This window comes from Pan troglodytes, chromosome 2 (assembly GCF_028858775.2).
Source record: "Pan troglodytes isolate AG18354 chromosome 2, NHGRI_mPanTro3-v2.0_pri, whole genome shotgun sequence".
NCBI lineage: Eukaryota > Metazoa > Chordata > Mammalia > Primates > Hominidae > Pan > Pan troglodytes.
This window is the reverse complement of record NC_086015.1, coordinates 174,758,568-174,778,934: the sequence shown is the minus strand read 5'-3', so window position 1 is coordinate 174,778,934 and position 20,367 is coordinate 174,758,568. Positions and strand designations below refer to the sequence as shown.

General features: G+C 37.6%; 1 protein-coding gene across 7 annotated transcripts in view; it reads left to right on the top strand.

Annotated features, from left to right (window-relative positions):
* PLD1 (phospholipase D1) overlaps nucleotides 1-20,367 on the top strand; it is a 209,930-nt gene that overhangs the window by 177,556 nt on the left and 12,007 nt on the right. For all 7 annotated transcript variants that reach the window (XR_010155872.1, XR_001713797.4, XR_008547173.2 and 4 more), the window contains one exon: nucleotides 12,811-12,945. Coding sequence is in view for 4 of the 7 variants with exons in the window: in XM_063807330.1 (XP_063663400.1) it covers nucleotides 12,811-12,945 (135 nt within the window). In the remaining 3 variants the exon portion in view is untranslated. The remainder of the gene's footprint in view (nucleotides 1-12,810; nucleotides 12,946-20,367) is intronic.

Genomic DNA, 20,367 nt, shown 5'->3' with positions numbered 1-20,367 from the left:
TATCTATTTCTTCACATTAATGCTTATGTATGCTCCTGGCTTGCTCATATTTTCTTCAAAAAGCATATGTTTCTCTAGTATATCCTCATAACATAAATTAACATCACCAACCTTTGTACCTATTACATGTCAAGGCAGTTGTTTTCACAGAATAAAGTACTGGCTGAAATATTTTCTCTATTTGTTTTTTCTTCTTTCCATATAGAGTTCATGGTGAATTTATTCACATCATAAATGGGTGTCCCCATAGCATTTGACAGGCCACACTCGCATTTGTCCAAAATGTCCACTTTCTGGCTAGGAACCATTATCTTTCTTTTAGATCATGTTACTGGAACCAACTGTTAGCTCTCTTCCCAAGGCCATTTTTCACAAACAAATAAAGATTTAATTACTTCATAAGAGTTATTGCATAGTCACGGATGAGTGGGAAGTAGGTATGGACTGTGGGCTGACAGGCTGTCTTACTAATTGATGTTTTGCTGATACTCTCTAGGCCTGCTTTGGCATGGCACATAGATGTGCTTTAGAAAATTACGAATATGACATGTCCTAAACCTTCCAGCTGCTAACAGCTAGTCAGTATCATTAATCTAAAAAAATTAATTTTGAAATAATCTCAAATTTATAAAACAGCTTCCAGGACTGCCATATATCCTTCATCCTAATTTCCCAGATGTTATAATAATTTTACTTTCTTTGCTTTATCATTCTCTCTCAATAGAAAGATACATTCATATATAGATGTTGGGATTTTTTTTTTTACCCTGAGTCATTTTGGAATAAGTTGCAGCCATGATACCAATTTCCCCCTAAATATGTATGTGTGTTTCTGAGAAAACAAGGACATTCTGTTGAGCAAGTATAGTTCAAATATCAAAATAAATGAACACTGATATAATACTATTATCCAGTTTATAGACCTTAATGAAATTTTGCCAGTTGTCTTAGGAATGTTCTTCATAGCAAAAGAGGAAAAAAGGCTTTTTCCTAGGCTAGAATTCAGCTCACAATAATTTGTGACATTGAGTTGTCATGTGTCTTTATCTTCCTTTAATCTGAAATTATCTTTCAATCATTTTGATTTTGGGGGGTGGCAGAGCTTTCATGATCTTGATGTTTTTGAAGAGTACAGGCCAGTTGCTCTGTAGACTGTCCCTCAATTTGAGTATATCCGTTGTTTTCTCATGATTAGATTTAGGTTATGCTTTTTTGGAGCAGTATCACAGAAGTGAGGTTGTGTTCTTACGGTAACATAGCAGGAACAACCTTACTGGTTACATTAACTTTGATCACTTAGTGAAGGTGGTGTCTGCCAGAATTCTCCACTATTTTTCCCTTCATAATTAGTAGTATTTTGTAGGAAAACACTTTAGGTGTATATAAGTATCCTGCTTCTTATCAACCATTGACCTCCTGGTTTTAGCATGCGTTAATTATTCTCTGAATCAATTATCATGATAGTTACCAAATGCTGACTTTGTGATTCCATCATTTTTTTCTATATTTATTAGTTTCTTTTAAATTAATTAGTTGGAATTCTACTGTAAGGAAAGTTTTCCCTTTTTCCCCATTTATGTATTTATATTAGTATGGACTTACAGCTGCTTCTTTTATTTAGTGAGTTAAGATCTTGGAGTTCAGCTTGCCCAGGTTTGGCCAATGAGGGCCTTTTAAAGGTGGCTTGATGTTTTTTGGACATGTTCCCACTAATCGTCTTCTTTTACTGGCACAACAAGGTGTCCCAGACTCATATATTCCCAACACTAGCCCTGCAATCAGCCATTTCTTCAAGGAACCTAGGTTATTTTAGCGAAAAATGGTATTTATAAAGCAAAATCTGGGTGCTAGATGTGATCATTGCTACCAGAATATCACTACTTTGGGCCTTTGTACACACACACAAACCTATTCTCTCTCTTTCTTGTCATATGGATATCTCCAATTCCAATCCCACAGCATAGGATTCCTTCCAGCTATCCCTCTTTTTATGTTTATAGCTCCTTTCTTTCACAGTGAGAAACACAGCTCCCATTATCCGCAGCATATTTATGTATATCCTCAACCTTTTAATACACAGAAAATAGGTTTGGGATTGCTGGCCCATACCACCATGAAAAATGAATCTACTTACTAGAGTTTAACACTTGCTTATAGTGTTTTTTGCCTTTAGCCTAAGGGTATCCACTCAAATGTCTGTAATCAAAAGTAGTTTAATTACGTTGTTAACTTGATTTGCTTGGATTATGTTATTAACTTCATTAGGTTTGGTTCATTTACTTTGGTTTATATTACATTTCAGAGTTTTTTAAAAATTATTCAGCCTTTATTTTATTTTATTTCATTATTATTATACTTTAAGTTTTAGGGTACATGTGCACAATGTGCAGGTTAGTTACATATGTATGCATGCGCCATGCTGGTGTGCTGCACCCATTAACTCGTCATTTAGCATTAGGTATATCTCCCACGGCTATCCCTCCTCCCTCCCCCCACCCCTCAACAGTCCCCAGAGTGTGATGTTCCCCTTCCTGTGTCCGTGTGTTCTCATTGTTCAGTTCCCACCTATGAGTGAGAATATGCGGTGTTTGGTTTTTTGTTCTTGTGATAGTTTACAGAGAATGATGATTTCCAATTTCATCCATGTCCCTACAAAGGACATGAACTCATCATTTTTTATGGCTGCATAGTATTCCATGGAGTATATGTGCCACATTTTCTTAATGCAGTCTATCATTGTTGGACATTTGGGTTGGCTCCAAGTCTTTGCTATTGTGAATAGTGCTGCAATAAACATACGTGTGCATGTGTCTTTATAGCAGCATGATTTATAGTCCTTTGGGTATATACCCAGTAATGGGATGGCTGGGTCAAATGGTATTTCTAGTTCTAGATCCCTGAGGAATCGCCACACTGACTTCCACAATGGTTGAACTAGTTTACAGTCCCACCAACAGTGTAAAAGTGTTCCTATTTCTCCACATCCTCTCCAGCACTTGTTGTTTCCTGACTTTTTAATGATCGCCATTCTAACTGGTGTGAGATGGTATCTCATTGTGGTTTTGATTTGCATTTCTCTGATAGCCAGTGATGGTGAGCATTTTTTCATGTGTTTTTTGGCTGCATAAATGTCTTCTTTTGAGAAGTGTCTGTTCATATCCTTTGCCCACTTTTTGATGGGATTGTTTGTTTTTTTCTTGTAAATTTGTTTGAGTTCATTGTAGATTCTGGATATTAGCCCTTTGTCAGATGAGTAGGTTGCGAAAATTTTCTCCCATTTTGTAGGTTGCCTGTTCACTCTGATGGTAGTTTCTTTTGCTGTGCAGAAGCTCTTTAGTTTAATTAGATCCCATTTGTCAATTTTGGCTTTTGTTGCCATTGCTTTTGGTGTTTTAGACATGAAGTCCTTGCCCATGCCTATGTCCTGAATGGTAATGCCTAGGTTTTCTTCTAGGGTTTTTATGGTTTTAGGTCTAACATGTAAGTCTTTAATCCATCTTGAATTAATTTTTGTATAAGATGTAAGGAAGGGATCCAGTTTCAGCTTTCTACGTATGGCTAGCCAGTTTTCCCAGCACCATTTATTAAATAGGGAATCCTTTCCCCATTGCTTGTTTTTCTCAGGTTTGTCAAAGATCAGATGGTTGTAGATATGCGGCGTTATTTCTGAGGGCTCTGTTCTGTTCCATTGATCTATATCTGTGTTTTGGTACCAGTACCATGCTGTTTTGGTTACTGTAGCCTTGTAGTATAGTTTGAAGTCAGGTAGCATGATGCCTCCAGCTTTGTTCTTTTGGCTTAGGATTGACTTGGTGATGCGGGCTCTTTTTTGGTTCCATATGAACTTTAAAGTAGTTTTTTCCAATTCTGTGAAGAAAGTCATTGGTAGCTTGATGGGGATGGCATTGAATCTATAAATTACCTTGTGCAGTATGGCCATTTTCATGATATTGATTCTTCCTACCCATGAGCATGGAATATTCTTACATTTCTTTGTATCCTCTTTTATTTCATTGAGCAGTGGTTTGCAGTTCTCCTTGAAGAGGTCCTTCACGTCCCTTGTAAGTTGGATTCCTAGGTATTTTATTCTCTTTGAAGCAATTGTGAATGGGAGTTCACTCATGATTTGGGTCTCTGTTTGTCTGTTATTGGTGTATAAGAATGCTTGTGATTTTTGTACATTGATTTTGTATCCTGAGACTCTGCTGAAGTTGCTTATCAGCTTAAGAAGATTTTGGGCTGAGACAATGGGGTTTTCTAGATATACAATCATGTCATCTGCAAACAGGGACAATTTGACTTCCTCTTTTCCTAATTGAATACCCTTTATTTCCTTCTCCTGCCTAACTGCCCTGGCCAGAAGTTCCAACACTATGTTGAATAGGAGTGGTGAGAGAGGGCGTCCCTGTCTTGTGCCAGTTTTCAAAGGGAATGCTTCCAGTTTTTGCCCATTCAGTATGATATTGGCTGTGGGTTTGTCATAGATAGCTCTTATTATTTTGAGATATGTCCCATCAATACCTAATTTATTGAGAGTTTTTAGCATGAAGAGTTGTTGAATTTTGTCAAAGGCCTTTTCTGCATCTATTGAGATAATCATGTGGTTTTTGTCTTTGGTTCTGTTTATATGCTGGATTACATTTATTGATTTGCATATATTGAACCAGCCTTGCATCCCAGGGATGAAGCCCACTTGATCATGATGGATAAGCTTTTTGATGTGCTGCTGGATTCGGTTTGCCAGTATTTTATTGAGGATTTTGGCATCAATGTTCATCAAGGATATTGTTCTAAAATTCTCTTTTTTGGTTGTGTCTCTGCCCGGCTTTGGTATCAGGATGATGCTGGCCTCATAAAATGAGTTAGGGAGGATTCCCTCTTTTTCTATTGATTGGAATAGTTTCAGAAGGAATGGTACCAGTTCCTCCTTGTACCTCTGGTAGAATTCGGCTGTGAATCCATCTGGTCCTGGACTCTTTTTGGTTGGTAAGCTATTGATTATTGCCACAATTTCAGAGCCTGTTATTGGTCTATTCAGAGATTCAACTTCTTCCTGGTTTAGTCTTCAAAGGGTGTATATGTTGAGGAATTTATCCGTTTCTTCTAGATTTTCTAGTTTATTTGCATAGAGGTGTTTGTAGTATTCTCTGATGGTAGTTTGTATTTCTGTGGGATCAGTGATGATATCCCCTTTATCATTTTTTATTGCGTCTATTTGATTCTTCTCTCTTTTCTTATTAGTCTTGCTAGCGGTCTATCAATTTTGTTGATCCTTTCAAAAAACCAGCTCCTGGATTTATTAATTTTTTGAAGGGTTTTTTGTGTCTCTATTTCCTTCAGTTCTGCTCTGATTTTAGTTATTTCTTGCCTTCTGCTAGCTTTTGAATGTGTTTGCTCTTGCTTTTCTAGTTCTTTTAATTGTGATGTTAGGGTATCAATTTTGGATCTTTCCTGCTTTCTCTTGTGGGCATTTAGTGCTATAAATTTCCCTCTACACACTGCTTTGAATGTGTCCCAGAGATTCTGGTATGTTGTGTCTTTGTTCTCGTTGGTTTCAAAGAACATTTTTATTTCTGCCTTCATTTCGTTATGTACCCAGTAGTCATTCAGGAGCAGGTTGTTCAGTTTCCATGTAGTTGAGCAGTTTTGAGTGAGTTTCTTAATCCTGAGTTCTAGTTTGATTGCACTGTGGTCTGAGAGATAGTTTGTTATAATTTCTGATCTTTTACATTTGCTGAGGAGAGCTTTACTTCCAAGTATGTCGTCAATTTTGGAATAGGTGTGGTGTGATGCTGAAAAAAATGTATATTCTGTTGATTTGGGGTGGAGAGTTCTGTAGATGTCTATTAGGTCCGCTTGGTGCAGAGCTGAGTTCAATTCCTGGGTATCCTTGTTGACTTTCTGTCTCGTTGATCTGTCTAATGTTGACAGGGGGTGTTAAAGTCTCCCATTATTATTGTGTGGGAGTCTAAGTCTCTTTGTAGGTCACTCAGGACTTGCTTTATGAATCTGGGTGCTCCTGTATTGGGTGCATATATATTTAGGATAGTTAGCTCTTCTTGTTGAATTGATCCCTTTACCATTATGTAATGGCCTTCTTTGTCTCTTTTGATCTTTGTTGGTTTACAGTCTGTTTTATCAGAGACTAGGATTGCAACCCCTGCCTTTTTTTGTTTTCCATTTGCTTGGTAGATCTTCCTCCATCCTTTTATTTTGAGCCTATGTGTATCTCTGCACGTGAGATGGGTTTCCTGAATACAGCACACTGATGGGTCTTGACTCTTTATTCAATTTGCCAGTCTGTGTCTTTTAATTGGAGCATTTAGTCCATTTACATTTAAAGTTAATATTGTTATGTGTGAATTTGATCCGTCATTATGATGTTAGCTGGTTATTTTGCTCGTTAGTTGATGTAGTTACTTCCTAGCCTCAGTGGTCTTTACAATTTGGCATTGGCATGATTTTGCAGTGGCTCGTACCAGTTGTTCCTATCCATGTTTAGTGCTTCCTTCAGGAGCTCTTTTAGGGCAGGCCTGGTGGTGACAAAATCTCTCAGCATTTGCTTGTCTGTAAAGTATTTTATTTCTCCTTCACTTATGAAGCTTAGTTTGGCTGGATATGAAATTCTGGGTTGAAAATTCTTTTCTTTAAGAATGTTGAATATTGGCCCCCACTCTCTTCTGGCTTGTAGAGTTTCTGCTGAGAGATCCGCTGTTAGTCTGATGGGCTTCCCTTTGTGGGTAACCCAACCTTTCCCTCTGGCTGCCCTTAACATTTTTTCCTTCATTTCAACTTTGCTGAATCTGACAATTATGTGCCTTGGAGTTGCTCTTCTCGAGGAGCATCTTTGTGGCGTTCTCTGTATTTCCTGAATCTGAATGTTGGCCTGCCTTGCTAGATTGGGGAAGTTCTCCCGGATAATATCCTGCAGAGTGTTTTCCAACTTGGTTCCATTCTCCCCGTCACTTTCAGGTACACTAATCAGACGTAGATTTGGTCTTTTCACATAGTCCCATATTTCTTGGAGGCTTTGTTTGTTTCTTTTTATTCTTTTTTCTCTAAACTTCCCTTCTCGCTTCATTTCATTCATTTCGTCTTCCATCACTGATACCCTTTCTTCTGGTTGATCGCATCGGCTCCTGAGGCTTCTGCATTCTTCACGTAGTTCTCGAGCCTTGGCTTTCAGCTCCGTCACCTCCTTTAAGCACTTCTCTGTATTGGTTATTCCAGTTATACATTCGTCTGAATTTTTTTCAAAGTTTTCAACTTCTTTGCCTTTGGTTTGAATTTCCTCCTGTAGCTCGGAGTAGTTTGACCATCTGAAGCCTTCTTCTCTCAACTCGTCAAAGTCATTCTCCGTCCAGCTTTGTTCCGTTGCTGGTGAGGAGCTGCGTTCCTTTGGAGGAGGAGAGGTGCTCTGCTTTTTAGAGTTTCCAGTTTTTCTGCTCTGTTTTTTCCCCATCTTTGTGGTTTTATCTACTTTTGGTCTTTGATGATGGTGATGTACAGATGGATTTTTGGTGTGGATGTCCTTTCTGTTTGTTAGTTTTCCTTCTAACAGACAGGACTCTCAGCGGCAGGTCTGTTGGAGTTTGCTAGAGGTCCACTCCAGACCCTGTTTGCCTGGGTACCAGCAGCGGTGGCTGCAGAACAGTGGAGTTTTGTGAACCGCGAATGCTGCTGTCTGATCGTTTCTCTGGAAGTTTTGTCTCAGAGGAGTACCCGGCCGTGTGAGGTGTCAGTCTGCACCTACTGGGGGGTGCCTCCCAGCTAGGCTGCTCAGGGGTCAGGGGTCAGGGACCCACTTGAGGAGGCAGTCTGCCTGTTCTCAGATCTCCAGCTGCGTGCTGGGAGAACCACTGCTCTCTTCAAAGCTATCAGACAGGGACATTTAAGTCTGCAGAGGTTACTGCTGTATTTTTGTTTGTCTGTGCCCTGCCCCCAGAGGTGGGGCCTACAGAGGCAGGCAGGCCTCCTTGAGCTGTGGTGGGCTCCACCCAGTTCGAGCTTCCTGGCTGCTTTGTTTACCTAAGCAAGCCTGGGCAATGGCGGGTGCCCCTCCCCCAGCCTGGCTGCCACCTTACAGTTTGATCTCAGACTGCTGTGCTAGCAATCAGCGAGACTCCGTGGGTGTGGGAGCCTCCGAGCCATGTGCGGGATATAATCTCCTGGTGCGCCGTTTTTTAAGCCCGTCGGAAAAGCGCAGTATTAGGGTGGGAATGACCCGATTTTCCAGGTGCCGTCTGTCACCCCTTTCTTTGACTAGGAAGGGGAACTCTCAGGGTTTTTTTTTTAAATCTCTCTTGATTATTTTTTTGAATGCATGAACTATGCTTCCAATAGCCAGAACTATACAAAAAGCATATTAAATAAATGCCATTCCTCTATACTTTCAGTTTCTACCCTAACCATCTTTTTCACCCTGTACTTATCCATCCCCTACTGGTAACCAATTTCATCAGTTTCTAGGTTAATCTTGTTGTGTTTCTTCTTGGAAAAATGCTCAGATAGTTGTATATTTTCTTATTTCTCCTGATCTCTTTCACAAAAAAATATACTGCATGTTCTCTTGTTCACCTTGCCTTTTCCATTTAACAGAATATCCTGGAAATCACTCCCTATTAATTCACAGAGATCTTCATTTCTCGTAACACTGCATAGTCTTCCATATGTGGATTTGCGTTTATTCAATCACTGTATTATGAATGGGCAATTAGATTGTCTTCGACAACCATTATATGCTTCTAACGGAACTATATACAATGGGTAACTGTGTATATATTAATATATATACATATATTCTTATTTGTTGAAGGTATATATTTAGCATAAATTTCTAGAGTGGGATTGCTGAGTCAGGAGGTAAACACATAGATAGCTTTGTTAGATATTGCTAAATGACCCTTCAAAAAGTTTGTACGAATTTGCATTTTCATCACCAATATATGAGAGAGTCTGTCTTCAACCCATTCTCACTAACAGAATATGTTGTCGTACTTTTTATTTTTTGCCAATCTTATAGATAACAAACGGTTTCTCAATGTCATTTTTATTTGCATTTCTATAATTATGAGTCAAGATGGATATCTTTTCAAATGTATCTTTTGTGTGTGTGAATTGTCTATTCATGTGTTTTGCCCATTTTTCTATTAAGATTTTGATTTTCTTTTCCCTTCAATTACTTAGAGTTCTTTATATGTTAGGATTATCACCTCTTTATCTGTGACATGTACTGCAAATACTTTCTCCCAGTTTGTCTTCTGCCTTTTGTTTTTTGCTTGTCGTGTTTTGTGTCATGCAAACGTGTTGTTATTTTTTTAATCTAACCAGTTTACAAATCTTTTTTTTTTTTTTTTTTGCCTCTGGATACTTACAAAATCTTTCTTACATTTGAAGTATAGAGGAATTCACCCTTGCTTTCTTCTAACACTTGTCTGGTTTCATTTGCTTACATTTTTATCTCTGATCCATTTGGAGTTTATTCTTGTTAAAAAAAATTTGGAGTTTTATCTTTTTCAGGTGGCTATGGAACTGTACTAGCACCTTTTTATTGAAAAGGCCTTGTCCTTATCATTTGAGCTGTTTCCTTTATCATATACAAATTTTCCTTATGTATTTGAATCTCTTTTTGGACTTTCTATCCCATTCACTGGCTTATCTGTCTATTTATCTGCTAGATCTGCACTGTTTTAATTATACAGACTTTATAGTATGTGTTAATATCTGATAGGGCTGGCCGGGCGCGGTGGCTCATGCCTGTAATCCCAGCCCTTTGGGAGGCCGAGGCGGGCGGATCACGAGATCAGGAGGTTGAGACCATCCTGGCTAACATGGTGAAACCCTGTCTCTACTAAAAATGCAAAAACAAAAAAATTAGCAAGGCGTGGTGGTGGGTGCCTGTAGTCCCAGCTACTCGGGAGGCTGAGGCAGGAGAATGGTGTGAACCTGGGAGGCGGAGCTTGCAATGAGCCGAGATCACGCCACTGCACTCCAGCCTGGGTGACAGAGCGAGACTCCGTCTCAAAAAAAAAAAAAAAAAAAAAAAAATCTGATAGGGCTAATGACTCATAGCTTTTCTCTTCCATTTTTCTCAGTTTATTCTTGCATGTTTATTTTTCCATACAAACTACAGGTTATCTAACTCCGTGAGAACTTGTTGGTATTTTTACCATTACATTACCTTATATTACATTACATTAATGCGATCTCATGTAATGTAATGAGATCACATTAAATTTATAAATTAACCTGGGAAGAGTTGACATCTTTCTAATGGTGAATTGTTCTATCCCAGAACAAGAGCAATCTTTCCATTTGTTCAAGTCTGCTCTTGTGTCTTGATAGTTTTTTAACTTTTTCTTTATAAAAGTTTTGCACGTGAACCATTAAGTTTATCTCTTTTATTTTCTTTGTTGTCATTCTAAATGGGGCTTTGTCTGTGATTATATTCTCTAAGTGGTTATTGTTTTGTGTATATAAAGGCTATTGATTTCTATATGTTGATTTATATCCTGTTATTATATTTAATATTTTTATTATTTGATATAATTTTATTACTGATTCTTCAGGTATATTTTCATAGTATCTGCAAGTGAAGATGACTTTACTTTTTATATGATTTCTCTTACACAACTATATTGGCTGATACTTCCAAGGCAATATTAAATAATATTGAAAATATTATACCCACATATGCATATAAATATATAATACATATATATATTTTCAGCATGTTAAGAAAGTATTGATCATTTCCTACTTTCTTCATTGCTTTTATCAGGAGTGGATACTGAATTGTGTCAAAAGCTTTCCAGCATCTGTTAAAATAATTATATTATTTTTCTCCCTAGATTGATCAATATAATGTCTAATAATGGATTTCCTCATATGAGCAGACTTGCATCCTGGAATGCATCTCACTTGGTCATGGTGTATTATTTTCTTAGTGTATACTAATCTTAAATAATTATCAAAGCTCTATGGCAGTGTCATTCAAAAACAATATCCCCTCGGGGACTTACTGAATTGATTTCCGCTGAATCAGAATTCTGTGAAGAGTCACAGGAATCTGCTTTTAACAAATTCCATAGAGGTGGTCTTTGTGCATGCTGAGAACCACTGGTCTACTATATTGTTCAATGTGAATTTTAATGGAAATTACTGTAAAAAAATACTTACTTTAGCAAAGGTCCTGCTCCATGATTCCTTTGAAAAGCTGCTTTGTATCTGAAACTTATAAATTCTAGATCATGATCCAGCTGTAGGAGAGTAGATGATACAGAGAAATTAAAAGGTAAAATATTTTTTAGTTTCAGCTGATACCTGAATATTCATTTATCCACTCACACATTTATTTAGCTTTTTTTTTAGCACTGTGAAAGGATGAGAAACAAAAATACATAAGACCCAGTTCCTGTACAACAGTAGAATAAATTGAGGATTATATAAATGTTTGTAAGATACTAGGCATTATTTAGAAATGTTTTCCAGGAATTTTATAGGTCTGAGGGGCTTAAAAAAGGAAATGGATCAGAAAAGACTTAAAAAAGGAGGTGATTCTTCAGATGAAGTGTCTTTCCAATATAACATTAACAAATGGGGGAATAAATTGCAAAAACCTCATTTACATTAAACTTTTTAGAAATGCATCTCTTACACATGGTGCACTAGTATACCAACATTTCAACTCTCATCAAACACAGCTATACAACATCACTCATATATATATGAGGGGAGAGCTATCTCTAAATGGAGGCATCTCTATACATAACCTATGAATGAATTTATTTCCAAGATACCCAAACTTAATAGAAACACTGAATAACATCAGTAGCAAAATAGAAACCATCAGTAATAAATGGAAACTTCAATAAATGGGAGATGAACTGCCACCCTTCTATTAGTATGCTTCAAATTCTCTTAAAGACAAAAATAAATGTATGCTCTCTTTCTATGAGAATTTGTGATAGTTTGGTTCCACTCCATTTATTCTTGGTATCAGACTTGCTTATCCAAGACAACTGCTGTGTGGGAGAAAGACCATAAAAATCCTGTGACTAACACTCACAACAGGGGTCATGATTATGAGTTGGCTTAGTATGGAATGTATTTCTTCTTATCATGTGAATGGCCCCCATGTGATGGGATGGATGGCAATATTTTGAAGTACAAACCTGGTGCTGCTTGCTCTGAAGAAAATTCTAAGTCTAATGTAGTAAGGATTCTTCTATTTCCTAATTTTAATGATCTAAAGGGAGGAGTGGTTTTTCATTGCCAACATTTTTATTTACCCAAAGTCTGCAGAATTTAACTGATGCTTCACGCTGAATATGCTACAAATGATGTAGCATCAGGTGGTTTGGCACACACCTTGCATCTGATTCAAACTGCAGCAAGTGTCAAGCAGGATAGAAGCAAATGCCACACTGAAGTCTTGGTTAATCTATTCCAGCTCAGCTTTAACCATCACTCTTCAGTAGTTAACTCATCAAATCATTAAAATAAAATGTTCATATATGAATAGCTTTTTGGATTGCCTTAGCAAAGGGAAGACAGAAAACACTTCAATTAAAAAAATATTTATATATATATATATAGAGAGAGAGAGAGAGAAAGCCATTCAGACTGACAATATGAAATTCAGATATCAAAAATAAATCCTGGATGAATTCTGAAATAGAAAACATGTACATATAATATACAATCTATTCTGAACAGTCTAAGTAGTATGTTTTGAGAAACAATAAGATTTAATGTACATTTATTGAGCTTGGTCATATTAATTTTAATAATTTCTTTTTAAATTTGCAGTTGGTAATCAGTGGATAAATTACATATCATTCTGTGGTCTTAGAACACACGCAGAGCTCGAAGGAAACCTAGTCACTGAGCTTATCTATGTCCACAGCAAGTTGTTAATTGCTGATGATAACACTGTTATTATTGGTAAGTACAGTATATGGTCTATAATTGTATTCCTTGCCAGTTGACTTACCCCATGCAAAAATGTTTGCTGCTATTCCTCCTAAGCATCCTTTGCATTTGAAACAGACAGTAACACCATAACTAAAACATTTCTGAAGCCATCCTTTTCTCTTACATCCTTTCTAACCCAGTTGTTGAAATTGTTATAGGTACAGAATAGGTGTATATATTCATGGGGTACATACGATGTTTTGATACAGTCATACAATGTATAACAATCACATCAGGGTAATTGCAGTACCTATCACTTCAAGCATTTATCATCTCTTTGTGAACTAAACTATTTTTATCTGTGAAGAATCAGAGGTACACAGCAATTAAATGGACTTCGTGAAAATTGCAGAATCCAGAGGCAGCTGTTTAACCCAGCAGTCCAATAATGTGCCAGATTTCACTAATTCTTTATTAATCCCTTATTTTTTTAATTTTTAAAACTATTTTTGAGATGGGGGTCTCGCTGTGTTTCCCAGGCTGGTCTCAAATGATTCTTCTACCTCAGTCTCCCGTGTGCTGGGATTACAGGCCCGAGCCACCACACCCAGCTATCCCCTTATTTTTATTTACAATCCAAGTGCCCAGATTTCAGGGATTGGTGGGGGATAAATGGGGAGGGAAAGTGTGTCATAAGTGAGTACCTTGTGGTAATTCGTATGTGTTTATACCACATCCACCTAACCATTACCACAGATCTGAAGTTGTACAAAAGTCGAAATCAGAAGGATGGTAAAATATTGCTGCCTCTATGCGTACCACTATTTTTCCTAACATGCATGTTTTTCATGTCATTAATTAGGATGTAGAGCAGTCCAACTTTGTTGATGTGTGTGGGTGAAGTGGGAATTGTGTACTAATGATAGGATGTAGCCCTGCACTAAGGTCTGCAGTCTTTTCTTATCAAGGATACACTCCAAAGGCCTCTTCCCACTGACAAATTCAGGAGAGTTACTCTCCTAAATAACTTGTACATTCTACCCAAATTAGATTAGCTTGACAAGAGAGGTAGATGTTCAGCTTCATTCTTTTATATACATAGAAAGCTTCATTCTTCCATCATTGAATTATTTTGACTTCTAATATTAATATTATATAAAATGAATATTGGAAGTCCAGGATGATAGAGTATAAATAATCAACCAGGTAAATGAGGTAACCAGTCTGGGGCATGTTATTTAGAGAGATGATGTGTCCTACTAATGGGAATTCTGCTCATCTGTTTCAAATGAAATATAGTTTATCAGCTATAATAAGATACTTTCCTATTATTTGAGAAACTAAATGTCATGGAGTGTTTTGAAAATTTTGGACAATAAATATGCTTTCTATTCTCCACTGAGAAAAGAAAACATATCTCATATCTGAGAGGAATAAGACTGTCTTATCTGGAACATGATTTGAATAGAAAAGAAACATAGTTCTGAAGCCAGAAACTGTAAACCACAGTGTGGTGAGATACACACACACACCACACACACACACGCACACACACTTTTAATATTTGTATAGCACATTAAAATAATATTGTTCTTTTATCTCCTTGTCTATAGCCAGAAACTGTGTAAACCACAGTATGGTGAGATACACACACACACACACACACGCACATACACACTTTTAATATTTGTATAGCACATTTAAAAAATATTGTTCTTTTATCTCCTGGCCTATAGGGATAAAAGCTCTTTAGGAGTTTATTTATTCCCCCATTTGCCCTAATACACAAGATTTCATTTATTTCTCCTGAGCTACTCTGACTTGCTCTTCAAAAGCAAATCTCAGAATACTTTGGAATTAAATTTGACAATGACAGTAAGAAATAAAAACTATTGATGTTTGCTGAAATGGAAAAATAAACAAAGCCACATGTTTCTTCACCAAGATTTCAGAAGCCTTGAAGTAAAAACTGACAGATGTAAATATTTTTTTGAAAGGTCATTTTGACTTTCAGCCTCGTTTACTTTACATGAAGTATAAATACAAATTAGTTTTCGGTAACAGAGCTAACAGTTAAATAAATTTGTTGAGGTTTTTAATTGACTTATTTTCTGGAAAAGTCTCTAAACACTCAAAGACTCCAATTTATTTTGTTTAGCAATACTTGATCAATTTTGCACACAATTCTTACACATTCTCTTGAAACTGAGGATGTGGCCCTGGGAGTCTAAAGAGGTCTTACTTGCTAGTCCTTGGAGGCTGGATTCCTTTTTTCCTTCCCCAAGTGCCTTAGAGAATCGATTTCTCTCAAGGAAAAAATCCAGAGTTTCTTTTGTTCTTTATATCTCGGTGGAAACTCAAGAATAAGCAGGTTTATTGTTACTGTTCTAACACATTCACCCTATTTAAGTTCCTAACACAGAAAACAGTGTTTAAAATTCTCAGACAGAGTTTGAGAAGTTAGGTTGAGAATATTTTACAAGTGTTAAGCAAGTATTTAAACATTTAAAGGAGGTTTAAGTAATGTATGATTAATTTTTCTTCCATGGCAAACTTATGCCAGAATGATTGAATAGCTGACATAAGAAAAATGACTATTTATCTTCATTTTACTCCTCATGAGGAAATATTTGTTTTCTGACACTGAAGATCTCTTTTGTGCATAGCTTTAATTGCCTGTGGCCCTGGGTAACCCTGCTGGTCATGAAATCTGTGACCAAATCCAGTTTTCTTACCCATCTTAATTTTAGCCTTTAACCAGACACACATATATTTGGTTCCCAAAACAAAGCCAAGCTCCCCTTCAAGTAGATTTTAAGCCTATCCTGATGACTAAGTGAAACGGTTGTTTTTAATGTTCACTAACCCACTGCAAAGCACAATAGAGAGATGCGAAACGTGAGTAAAACAGCGCCACTGCCCTCCCAGAGATCACTGGCTGGAGGAGAGGCAGCTACTCCTTCCATGTGAGAGCAGAAACACTAGGATGGATGTTGCCAAACCGGAACAAGAAGGTTCAGGGGCAATCAACAAGTGTGGGTAGGAGGAGAAACTAAGTCGAGCTCATGAGTCTCAGGATTTAAAGAGCAGGCTTCACTGTGGCAGATGAGAGGCTGGAGTTGAAGGGCTGCCCCAGTAAAGAGGGGGATATTTCCTCATGTCTGCAATTTACTTTTAAATGGATCAAAACAAAAATATGAATTAACAATGGATACAGGGATGGAGTGGTATACCAATGCCTGGTTCTTATTTTTAGAAATTATGATCTAGTTGGTCTGGTTTGGGGCCAGGCATTTGGGTTTTTTTGGTTTTGTTTTTGGCATCAGTATTTTTTAAAAAGCTTCTTTGTTAGCTTTCCTAGGTAATGCTCATGTGTGGTCGGAGCTGAGAACTTCTGACCTGGAGGCAAAGGAAATACAAGTAGGCAGAAAAGACAGAGTAGCCCAGTGTGCTCAATAGAAGAACCAGTTTTCCTTCAAAACAAACTAAAACGGGGTAGAGTTGGTGCGTTCGTTTCCCATTACTGCTGTAACAAATGACCACAAACTTAGTAGCTTAAAACAACACAAATTTATTATCTGACACTTCAGTAGGTTAGAAATTCAGCGTGAGTCCCACAGGACTAAAATCAGAGTGTGAGCAGGGCTGTTGCATTCTTTTAGAGGCCGTTAGGGAGAGTCCATTTCCTTGTTTCTAGAGGCTGCCTGCATTCCTTGGCTCACAGCCCCTTCTTCCACCTTTAAAGTCAGCAACATTCTATCTCTGAAAATCCCCAAAAGTCTCAACCCATTCTTCTGTAATCATAACTCAGTCTGACTCCCTTTCACTTTTACAGATCTTATGATTGTATTGGGTCCACCTGCATAATCCAGGCTACTCACTCTATTTTTAAAGTTAGCTGATTAGCAACCTTAATTCCATATACAGCCTTAGTTCCCCTTTGCCATTGAACATATATTCACAGTTTTCGGAGATTTGAACACGGACATTTTGGAGAGCTGCTATTCTGCATACCACACAAGGATTCACAATTTCTAAGTGAGACACACAAAATAAGCACAAACCACAAAGGAAAGGAAAGATAAATCCAACTGCATTAAAATTCAGAAATTTCTTCATTAAAAGGTACTGCAAAGAGAATAAAAAGATAAACCACAAACTGAAATATTTGCAACCCATTTAATATACAGAACACATAAAGAACTCCTATAAATCAGTAAGAAAAAACAAATGTCCAAAGAAAAATGGGCAAAGAAATTGTATAGGAACTTCATCAAAAAGAACATACCCAAGCCTCATAAGCATGTGAAAAAATGTTGCTTCTCATTAACATGAGACAAACAAGAGTTTTTAAAAATACCAGACTGGCAAACATTTAAAAGTTGGGCAATCTAAGTATTGGCATGGCTGTGGAGCAATACAGACTCCCCTCCACTGCTGTTGGGAGTGTAAGTTGGAAAACATTCTGGTGTTACCTAGTAAAGTCATACACCCTGCAGCTTAGCAACCCACGCCTACATACAGAGCCTAAGAAACTCACACATGTCTATACCAAGAAACAAATACTCAGCTATGTAGAGCAGAATTGTGCATCACAGCAAAACTCTGGAAGCAACCCAAACATCCATCAATAGCAGAATAAATAAAGAAATCCCTAGTGTGTTCATTCAAGGAAAAGAAATGCATTACAATTATGTACAGATAAATCTCAAAGACATAAGACTGAATGAAAGAAGCAAATCTCAAAGGACTATCTGATATATGATTCCACTTATATAAATTAAAAACAAGTCAGAAGTAAACTCTTTTTTTGTTGTTTAGGAAAACATTCAGAGCATGATGAACACAAAGTTAAACATCAAGTCTTCCTCTTGGGGAGGGAAGGGTATGCATGGGAAGGTGCACAAAGCCTTCTGGGATGTGGTAATATTGTTTTTGGCCAGGGTAATAAATTCAGTGATGACTATTTTATTATTGCTTAAGTTTTACACACATATTTTCATATAGCCTTTTGTATTTTGCCATATTCACAATTTTTAGAATGTTTTCTAATAGCAGACTCAGAACAGGTCATATAAACAAGAAGGATGCTTATAGAGTAAAAGACCAAAATTCCCCTTATTTTCTTCTCTCTCTTCACTGAAAAGCACCTACTATTGTTAACAGTTCAGTGTGTATCTTTCTAGATCTCTTGTTCTGTCTTCTTCCTCATATGTTGTATAAAAATAGGGTAATACTACAACTGTTCTTCTGAATTTGATTTTCAGAATACAGGAACGAATGGAGGGAGCATTTACATCCATCATATCTTATTATATCTAATTTATTCATTCATCTAAAATTTTCTCATTTATTTCCTCACATGCCTATTAAATAGCAGCCAACACACTTATTTAATGTGGTGGAGAGTCAGTTATCTGGGTAATTCCATGTTGGCCCTTAAAATACAAGAACGACACCCTCTGTCTAATAATTCCAGCTCAGAACTCTGGGAATGTATTCCTCACCTCGGGAGTGTCGGGGCCCACCGTGGTGGGAGAGGAATGGGGGCGCGTGGGAGAATGTGTGTGTGGAGGGGGCTTTCCAGGCTGGCTCACATCCCAGGTTCTCCTGACCCTAAACAAAGCAGTGATGTCAGTTCAATCCAGCAGCCCCCGCCTGACAGCGGCCTCTGCTGGCTCCAGGGGCACAGTAAAAGTCCTAAAGTAGCAATATGGGAACTTCAATCTTTGAGCTCCTACAGTTCACACATGGGGCGATTAAGCCAGAGAGGAGGCTTCTTTAAACAAATGCTACATTCCATCAAATGGTCGGTTCCTATGGCAGCGTTCTTCGGTGCAGATATTATAGAGTTAACAAGGATCTGATAATAATGCCAGTAATAATTAACATTTGTAGAGCAGCTTGTAAATCATTAAGTGCTTTCACATGGTCTTACTTAATTCCCACAATATCCCTACAAGGTCTATATTATTATCTCAATTTATGAAAGATTATATTAAAGCTGAGAAAGATTAAGTGAATTGCCCAAATTAATGTTGGGGCAACTGTCAAGCTCAAAGATATAGCTGCAAATTTTATAGCATAACCACGATGTAAGTCTATGTATAAAGGATGATTTGTTGCTAACAAAACAAAGTGTTTCAAAGGTTCCCACTTTTCAGCAGCACTCCAGTAGCATTCTCACATTTCTGTAGGGTGCTCGATCCTTTCTCTGTTACCCAGGGCCACCATGGGGAAACACTCACATCCATAGTCATCATAGATTTATATATTAACTACATGACAATATTCTGGCAACAGGCAGTAAAGTCTCTTCAGGAAAGGGCAGCTTTTCTCATTCATCTCACCATTTGAGCTCTGGTAGGGCTGCTGTCACCTTACAGCTCTGGCTGCTCCAGTCAGAGGGCCGCCAGGATGCCTGTTCAACCTGACCCTTCTGCTCCACGTCTGAAGAAGCAGTGGAGTTGTTGCAGCTAGAGCAAGAGGAACAAGAAGAGTCAGTCAGGCCCTTTCTGTAGTTTGCAGGACACCTCAAGGATTCAAATGCATGAATCTGCAGAGATTAATGCAAAAAAACGTGATGAGGTTCCTGAATACACAGCAGAGGACTGCAGAAAGCACAGGTTGAACTAATAGCAAAATATTTGCCCTTCACATGTGAAAGTCAACATTCTCAGCTCACTTGGATTTAAAAAAAAAAATGGACTCCTTGAATGAACAAGGTATTGAGCTAATAAAGAGAATTAATAATTTTTAAAAATAGAATGGAGGAAAGTTGATACAGAAGCTATTGGCATGCTACACAAGTGAGGGAGGCAAGAAAGCAGAAAGCCCAAAGCCACAAATGACAATCTGTATTTGAGATTATACTCTATTAATTATGAAGGTACTCTTGAGTTTTGACATTCACAGTTATGTGACTTTGAGTTAAAGCCTACAGAGAGCCTGATTCTTAACTCCAAAATCAAAGCCATCTTTCCTACTGAACTTTTTTCAAGTGCTTGATGATTATAGCAGTTAGAATCCTTAGTGCCACAAGGTAGAAAACTCAACTAGAAGTGTGTGAAACAATGAGGAACAATGTAGAAAATAAGGAAACTATATTATTTCACATAACAGAAGGTAAGAATATTCAAAGATTGGCTAATTCCATGACTTAAAGACCCAGAATATTTCTTCTTTTTTAATTTTTATTTTTATGTTTTGTTTAGAGATGAAGTCTTGCTCTTTTGCCCAGGCTGAAGTGCAGTGGTACAGTTTATAGCGCACTGCAGCCTTGAATTCCTAGGCTCAAGCAATCCTCCTGCCTCAGCATTCCGAGCAGCTGGGACTACAGGCATGCGTCACCACACTCAGCTAATTTTTAAAAACTTTTTGTAGAGACCGGGTCTCACTATGTTGTCCAGACTGGTCTCAAACTCCTGGCTTTAAGCGATCCTCCTGCCTTGG